Source organism: Candoia aspera, chromosome 7 (assembly GCF_035149785.1).
Source record: "Candoia aspera isolate rCanAsp1 chromosome 7, rCanAsp1.hap2, whole genome shotgun sequence".
Classification (NCBI taxonomy): domain Eukaryota; kingdom Metazoa; phylum Chordata; class Lepidosauria; order Squamata; family Boidae; genus Candoia; species Candoia aspera.
In genome coordinates this window covers 81,365,653-81,374,925 of record NC_086159.1, presented here as the reverse complement: position 1 = coordinate 81,374,925, position 9,273 = coordinate 81,365,653, and the positions used below count along the sequence as shown (strand labels likewise).

At 39.6% G+C, this 9,273-nt stretch overlaps 1 protein-coding gene across 1 annotated transcript in view; it reads right to left on the bottom strand.

Moving 5' to 3' along the window:
* Positions 1–4,047: 4,047 nt before the first annotated feature.
* Positions 4,048–9,273, bottom strand: part of ATXN10 (ataxin 10) — a 75,906-nt gene continuing 70,680 nt past the window's right edge. The window contains exons 11-12 of the mRNA XM_063308297.1: positions 5,734–7,301; positions 4,048–5,695 (exon numbers count right to left, since the gene is read on the bottom strand). Of these exons, the coding sequence (XP_063164367.1) occupies positions 7,111–7,301 (191 nt within the window). The 3' untranslated portion in view covers positions 4,048–5,695; positions 5,734–7,110. The remainder of the gene's footprint in view (positions 5,696–5,733; positions 7,302–9,273) is intronic.

Genomic DNA, 9,273 nt, shown 5'->3' with positions numbered 1-9,273 from the left:
TGTTATCAATCCCTGCATTTAAGGATCAATTCGGAGATTATGTTCAATAGGATCAATTCGGAAATTATTGTCAATCAATTTTTTTTAGTGTTATTCCAAATGAACCTGAGATATAGTCAAACAGAAGCTTTCTTCCTCAAGGATCTATTCATCATTTTTATTGAAAAGTGTTTTTGATAAACCACATTTCCTCAGCTATTTTATAACTCACCACTGGTATTTCAAGTCATAGACCCTCTAAACCCTCTAAAAATGTGAAGATGCTTTTCATGATCTTATTAACAAGAATTCTCTGTTCATGTAATTTCTTTGCCAATTAATTTCTACAGTGCGTGTCGTGCCAAAATGGCTGATTGTATATACATAGCTAGAGATGGTAACCTGATCTGCAACCATAGGCTTATATTCTTAGAATCTGGTTGTAAAAGGACTAGAAAGGACATAAGAAGTCCCTTAGTTTTCAAACCTAAACCAGGGATGCATGAGCCTGTTCCTGGAGGATGCATTCAACTCAAAATGAATGACAGCCAGTTTGGTCCAGTGGTTAAGGTGCTGGGTTAGAAACCAGGAGCCTGAGAGTTCTAGTCCTGCCTTAGGCATTAAAGCCAGCTGGGTGACCTTGGGCCAGTCCCTCTCTCTCAGCCCAACCCACCTCACAGGGTTGTTGTTGTGGGAAAAATAGGAGGAGGAAGGAGTATTAGGTATGTTCCCCACCTTGAGTTATTTATAAAAATAATAAAGGCGGGATAGAAAAAAAAAATAAAAAAAAATGCAAATTTATTTGACAGCTAAGTAGTTCCACCACACTTCAATCAGGATTTTTTTCTGTTTTGCTCATTAAAAAACTCTAAATATTTTCCAAGAAACACTTTCTTTACGTTCATAGTATCAGTCAAGACTATTCAAGAACCTTAATTGCAGTTGAAATCAACATTCAATCAATTATTGTCTGAGAGAGACCAACTGGAACATAGTCTGCAAACTCTGAAATACTTATATTTAATTCCCGTTTGTTTCTAAATAAAGCTCAAAGCCTTAACATGGTTTGGGACTCAGACCCGCAAAAGCCACTTTATACTCCTTGATTTTGCCGACAACAGAACATTCCACCATTAAATGCCCTCTTCACAACTTAAGATATGAAGGTGCTTTCACCCACACTGTCTAAAACTTGAGCCTTTTAATCTGTCCATTATGTGGTTTCTGACCTTTCAGCTAGTTTTTTTTAAATTACTTTTTTCATGGTGTTGTGTCTAATTTGCATAAGCTACTCTAAATGTGTTAGACTAAATATGAAATGGGAAATTTTTGAAATGACGAAGTACATTAATGTAGCATTTCTACAGGATATTCCCTAAATCTGTTCAGTAGAAAGCATTTGTAGTTTCATCCCGCTTGCCATCTTTTTTATCTTTATCTTTAATCTTCATTCAGTTTATTGTAATTTGATTGTTGTAAGTTGCCCAGTCGTTAAAAGTCAGGTGGCATACAAGAGTATTATTATTATTATTAACTGAATACTCTAATGTGTTGTAAACCACACAGAATCTATGCAGCAAACAAATATGAGTAAATAAATAAACTAGGTGGAGGAAAGTCATTTGTAAGCTAAAGGTTTCCACAATGGCTCCAAGGATATGGAAACAGCATTCATGAATAATCCATCCAGCCGTTCACGGTGAATTGGTGCAACCTCCTTCTGTTAAGCCTGATTAAAGGGCATTTGAACACACAATGTGATTGTTCAAGGACAGACAAGGAAGACAAAGAGAATATCCATTCCTCTAAAAAGGGAGAAAGGCAGGCCAGGACCAGCACTGGACCTTCGGCGAGATGGCGTTGCCCTCTCCTCACTGAAGAACCAGCCAGTCACAATGCAACCCCCTTGGCTCTGGGGTCTCTCTTCTGCCACCAATTCCTGGAATCTCCCCAGGAGATCGGCTAAACAAGCCCGAGTTTTTAAACAAATCAAGAGCTTAATTGAGGAGCCCACGCAGAAAGAGAAAGAGCCCGCCCACCCACCTGATGGAGCAAATAATTAGAAAGGAGCATATTTAGACGTTGGCCTTCAAAGAGGAACAGGAGGAGCTGAAGAATATGTCACACCTGTAGCCTCAATATTCCTCCTTTCATAAGATCTCCTTGATGAACAGTGTAGGGTTTGACTGCACCCTGTGAAGAACATTTTTCCCAACAAGCTGTTCCCAGGGTGTTGAAAAGCTATCATTCATAAAAAATTACTGAGGGGGAAGGAGGGAGTTCAGAAGGCCACTGGCTGCAATGGAAGAGACAGAACAAGGCCCTGTGCAGAGCAACCACCTGTTCAGCCGCCCTTTACAAGAGCTTAAGGTCCCAAGCAGGAGGGAGGGAGAAGAAAATAGATAATAAACGAGAACTTGTTCTTACATCCAAATAGACCTTTTAACCAAGAATGCTGCATTACCCATTATCCTCTAGAAGGAAAGGATGAAACTCAAACCTGCAATATAGGTTTATCTATATGGGAAAAACGGGGTAGAATCCAGAGAAAGGTAGCCCTTCTTAAGGTTCCTTCATTTCACAAACTTCAGGTTTAGATCCAACCCAGGACTTTAATGAATTTCAATTATGTTCAGTTTTTTTAAAATTAATGTTTAAGTTCACATCTTGCAAAAACGGCTCTTTCCTAATTTTAAATATAAACGGGAAAAGGTGGGGCGGGGGGGCAGTCTTCTGATAAATTATACGACCTTGTATAACTTTGCGCATTCTTTTTAAAACTGATTTTTGAAAAAGAAAACATACTGATATTACAGTGTGGTACTTACCTATATAATTGACACTTTTGAACTTTGGTGTTGGAAAAGACTCCTGAGAATACTATGGACAGCCAAGAAAACAAACCAACGGATCACTGAACAAATCAACCCAGAGGTCTCACTCAAGGCACAAATGACCAGGCTCAGGTTATATTTGGGACACATGATGCGAAGACCCAGCTCTCTGGAGAGGGCTGTAACGATGGGAAAGGTGGAAGGAGAGAGAAGAAGGGGACGACCAGCAGCACAGTGGAGGGACTTGGTTACAGTGGCGATGGGGGCACCATTGCAACATCTGAAGGACCAGGTTAGCGACAGTTCATCATGGAGAAATTCTATCCATGTGGTTGCTAACAATTGCCGCCACCTTGATGTCATATAATCAATCAATCAATCAATCAACCAAATAGACATTTAACACACCTTCACTGTGATGAGAAAGTTTCCAAGAAAAAATTGTTTCCCAAAGACACACTAACATTTTAAGTCTACCCAAATCTTGGACCAACACTGCAGGAAATCTATTAATCTGTTATCTAAATGGTTCAGGTTTCCTTTATTTAATGAAATCCAAATAAAATCATACTTTATTACAGTCTTAGTGTAGAATATAGAGAAACAGACAATAAAAATGAATAAAAGCAGTTGTGATTAAGACTTAAGCCTTACTGAATAGTTTGTTCTGGTTTTAGTGAAGATAGAATATTCAAAGTGATCTCCATTGCAGAATAGCAGAAATCTGCAATTATCTATGTCATTTGGTGACTTTGTTCACCAGTAAATAGTTTCATCAGGGTGATCTGGTTGTTTTTTTCAATAAGGGCTGAATTAATCCTGTCTGCATAAAAGGAACATGTCTTGTTTTGCACAGGGATATTCTTTGGGGAGCTGTGGGTTGGATCATGATATGTACCCTTTAATACTGTCAAGGGGAGGGTGCAGACACAGGGCCTGGGAATGCCCAGCTTTATTTGGAGTAAGCAATCAAAGATAGTCTGTAGGTGAGTTTCTCTGAGGATCTCTTAAGAACCAATAAATCCTTGTAATTAATCCTCAATGAGCTGCTTAAACCAGAAGATAACAAACCTTTAGGGAAAAGACAGAGGAGAGATGCTTCTTGAGATGTTTGTCTACCAAGCAGATCTATACATTTGAAAGTCCTCATTCTGGTGCAACCTTTGCATTAATTGCAACCACATTTATAAGATGGAATTTATCACGTTGGAATTATTACACTTAGAAAAAATGATCCAGTTTAAGTTAATACTTTATTGAATGAACTGAGATACAAAGTACAGTACGCAATCTTAAATGGCACATAGGTTCTTCCCTCTGTTTCCTCCCAACATGGGTACTTCTGTTTTTAAAGCAGAAAACAGGAATTAACTTGGACAGAAACATAACCATTCTGGAACTTTAAGGGATATGGAGAGGAGGATGTAAAAATTATTTCAAAACATAAAAATCAGGAAGTTGTCCACCAGTTTGTCTTGTTTTGAAAGATATTACAATGTATATTAAGAATGAATGATGTCTCCAAACCAGCCAACCAACCAGAAATCATCAGCAGGGTTTCTCCCATGGCGAGAGGTGATGCTTGGTCTGTGACGCAACACAAAAGCCAGAGCAATTCAGGAGCTACTAAAAAGCACAGCATCTGATTCAACTGGAATGGATTCATACCTTCCTCTCGCAAATTAAAGCTTACACCCGCGAGAATTCAGCCGCCATTGTCATGAAAATCCAGCCCTCATTGATTCTTAAAGAAAAGGGGGAGCGCCTTTTGTTTACATGCTCTTGAGAGCCATCAGATTGCCACAAGACCTGAGCCAACTATGTTGTCCTTTCAGACCTGGAAAAGCTTTTCAGAATCACCCATGGATGCCCTGTTTTAATCTCCAGCATGGAAAACATGGCCCTTTCAAGACAGAACCGCGCTGGGGAGGGACAGGGAACCCGTTGTGCTCAGAGAATTCACCCATTCTGGAGAATCAAAAGGCAGCCACTCTCAATACAGTAATCAGCATGTTTTCCACTATGAAAGCCTCAGGTCACCCTTTCAGCTCTCCACCTCTTATCCATTACAATCATCAACAAACAGCCAAATCAAAACAAACCAGAACACAAAACACCGCCCCCCCCCAGGCCCCGTTCTTTTACTGCTGCTGCTCTTCTCCTTCCCAGACACCCTTCCCTGAAACCACGCATCCAAGAGAGGGAAGCAGATTTCCAACACTCTCCTTAATCTGGGCAGACGTTATGCGCGCCATTTTAATACCTTGCATTTCCATTTCAGCCTTCAGAACTGATTTGGGCTCAGGGTTTTCTAAGAATCAGCTTCTTCAAGGGGGCACCTTCAAATACAAAGTAGATTGGAGCTCTGCTGGTCTTGCATGTTCAGAACACTCAGAAGTGGTAGCTGTCGAGGTAGTGTTAGAAGCTATTCCCTCGGTGGACCTGGGCCCAAAGCCACAGAGAGTTTAAGAACATTTGCTCTAAGAACCCGGCAAACCCATAAAACTGCCCTTAGAACGTACTATCAACGCCTCGGTATCTATCTAGCACGTATCAAAATAACCTGGTAAAATACACTATTCTTCAAGGAATATATTGCATGTGTATTTTGATAAGCCAGATTTCTTTTCTGTTTTACTTAGGGGAATGAAAGAATATTTGTAGGAGGCTAATTTTAAACCAGAAATGTAATCAGTCCTATTTAAAAGTAACTGTATTTTACAGCATATGTACATCCTAGTTTATACAGAATGGAGATGAGGGAGAAAAACTGCAGTCTCTTGAAATAACCTTTAGCTTGAACAAGATTCGTTGTTAGAACACAGGCCTGTGCTTTGACCACAAAATTGGATATATGAAATCAGATCTATCTATCTATCTATCTATCTATATCTATCTATCTATCTATCTATCTATCTACGGACAACCAGTTTGGGGCATGGGAAGTTAATTGACCACTGCCTCTCCCACCCCTTCCTTCAGCCCCCCTCCAAAGTGGCTGAGTTCAGAAACAATAGAGGAGGGTACCCAAAATGGGAGGGGGAAAGCTTCTATTCTTCTGCCTCTCTTGAATTAATTAACTGGAAATGGGTTTTGTCAATGTTTTGGAAAGGCGGGAGGGTGGTGGCGGTGAAAAGAAACGGGTAGAATTAATCACAGTGAGAAAGTACCACTTAAGACTTCCAGGGTTCAGAAACAGCCCATGAGAAGCAAAAATTAAGGAAAGGGGAAGTGGGCTCCCTTGCCAAGGAAACTAGTAAAATTCGAACAAGCATCCAGTTCTCTAAAGAAAGGTAAGGCCACCAAGCCGCCTGCAACCCAGTTTCAGTACTTAATTCCCTTTGGAAAAGATAAATAATACCCTCCAAATGCAAGCGGTACTTATTGCTATTCTGTTTTAAAAACAACATTAAACTTTTTGTATTTTGGTAGAAGAAATGGGCATTTGTCAAATAAGTACGGAAAAATAGTTGGTGGTAAAATGAACCAGGGCACGTTTCACTCCTCCAGGCAGCAGCTTTCTGACTCGCCTACACAGCCATGGAAAAATCCACCAGCAATTCCAACGTCCTTTATTACTGCTTCCAAGTCTTTTGCAAAATGGGAGCAAAGGGAAGGACCCTTGAAGTTGGGCACGTGGGATACCCATCTCCCGTTCTTTCAGAAAAGACGTGGGGGAAGCTTACACAGAAGCTAAACATAAAGTTTCTTTAAACAGGCACCTAAAAACAGTTGTAGGTCTGGCACAATTTTCATTACATGTATTTCTGTTCACTCTGGAAGGATGTCCGTATTTCTCACTCCACCAGTGGCATTGTAGGAGGGCAGCTGTGTTAATCTACTGCAGCCCAAATTCAGAAGAATCTGGTAGCACCCTTTTTGACTAACACATTTTATTTGAAGGCGGAAGCCTCAGACAGCCACGGCTCCCTCCATCAGAGGCACAGAGGGGCTAACCAATGCAGGATTAATGTGGGAAGAGGTAAGAGGGGAGAGGAAGGGAAGGAGGGAAGAGAGAGTGGTTATGCAGATGCAAGTTACATGTGAGATAGATTACAAGCACCTGTCAATTAGCAATTGGATTGTGTTACCAGGAGAATCTTTTGGCTGTAGAAAACTACAGGGCGAATGGAGCTGTGAGTTTCCACACTCCTTGTCCTGACTCAAAGACTTCCAGCAGCGTTAACACCAACCAATCCTTACCGCTTAAAAGTTCATTTGACCTTTAACTGATCTCGCATCTAGAACAAAATATATTTCTTCTGCGGCAGGTGAAAAGCCTTTTGCGGGTAGCGACTTATGGATCTGGCATCTGTTTGACCGACTTTAAAATAAGCTTCCCATCTCTCGGCTCGACTTTCAGCCCCGAGCTCTCAAGGACCGGGTTGCCTGCCAGGCCCTGCTGCTCCATCCGAGCAATGAATTCCTGGTTCCTTTCGTTCTCCTCCGTGAGGTTATGAATGGCATAAACCGCCCACTGGTTTATAACTGTTCAGCAACGTCAAGGAATTTCTCCATGTTTGTTTTAGTGTGCGCTAAAGGCTAAATATGGGGAAAGCATAACGTAAAGGCACTGATCAAGTAAGTAATACTAATTAATTCAATAATGCAGCTATTTTAAAAAGCTCATTCGTTTGTATTCAGAAAATAGAAGGTTAGGATTAGGGGCTAAGCTGTGCACACGCAGGCCTGCTCTGAAAAGATGAGTTGCAGGATTAAGATCAGTATCATATATTTATAAATAAATATGTAGCCATAAAATAAAGCTTTAGGAAAAAGAAATCCTTCCACATTTTTAAAGGATCAATTTAAGAACAAGCTACTATAAGGATGCCAATGTTTATGCTAATACTCCAGAGCTAAAATGAAATGGGTTTAACCACGGAAATGAGATTTACAGCACTATCCTATATATGTCAACTGAAATGTAAACTCCACTGTGCTTAGTAAGATTTACTTTAAATGTCTGCAAGATCACAGCTGCAGAACAATAAACCCAGGCATAGATAAGTGGTTTTTCTCCCTTAACTTTTTAATGACTCTTTTTTTCCTTACTCTGCATCATTTTATAATTATTGGTTGTACTTTGTTTGCACGAATGCTTAGTTATACCTTGAAATGTATTTCTGTAAAATAAAATATATAAAATCTGGAGTTTTTTAAAAAAATTATCAAAACATATTTGCTTAGGTTACTAAGAAGTAAGATAGCCTTGAACAATCCTTTCATGGTGGTCCCCTTCGAGCAAAGTTTAAGGCAAACATTAGACAGAGGTTTAATCATTTCCATTATCATCGATAAAAACTATTTTCTGAGCATATCCATTAAAACTACTTACGGAAACGCTGCAAGCAAAATGTTATGTCACAAAATATAATCGCTCACAATGCAGCTACAGACGAAGGAATTCTGACTCACAAAGCGAAGTGCCCGTAGGGCACCAATTATTTGCTACATGTAGCTTCACATCTAGGAGAAAGCTATGCATAATTCACTCGGATCCTTCGTATCTTCTTGCTAAGTTTCATATGGCCATTTGCCTAGAGGGGAGAGAAGAGCTGTCTAAGTCTGGGTGGGGCAGGAATGCCAACTAAAATTAGGATAAAGCCTGTAGAAATTTTGGAGAACATGGATGGTTAATATTGCTTGTCAATCTGACAAATCCAGACCAGTACAAAGTTGGATCTTTGAATAATTGAACTACTTGTTTATAGTGTTTGTTCCCCCAAAATAACTGTATTCCAAGAACAGAGCACCAGAGAAGTATAAATAACTTGTTTCCAGACAAAGAGAAATAGTCTTTTAGCACCTTAAAAATGGAAATTTTAATACTGGGTAACTTTGTACTGGTCTAAGACCATTATAAATTATGATAAGATAAATACTGAATAATAAATCTATCCAATAATAAGTGTGTCGTTTTTAAAGTGGCAAGAGAGCCTTTGTTTTTGTTGTGAGAGATTAACACAGCTTCTCTCAATAAATTGAGAATGCAGTTCAGCTCAAAACAGAAAGAAAAACAAGGGCAGTCTGATGTAGCCCATAGTAAAAACCAGCAAAGGGTGAGAAACCACTTGATAAAAAGTCAACTACATTTCAGTGATTACATCTAAAATAACTTCAGAATAGCTCTGTAGATTATTTAGCAAGTCCTTTGAGAGAGAGCAAAGAGGAAGAGCTTTTAGACAGATTTTCTCATGCTGGTTTATGACTGTAATAAAGATTTGATGATGGGACAGATTTCTAAGAATTGGTCATCAATGGAAACCAAGATGGGGAAAAGAACCCCATATATTTCAGTCCTAGTCTCACGACCATACACTGCGCTATTTCACTGGCTTGAGTACAGCTTTCAGAATGAAATTCTATTAGGATTTTTTTTTAAGTCAGTTACAGTATTAGCACTGTCACCTTTAGTCTAAAAATGACAGCCATCAGCCATGATACTAGGATATGCAAC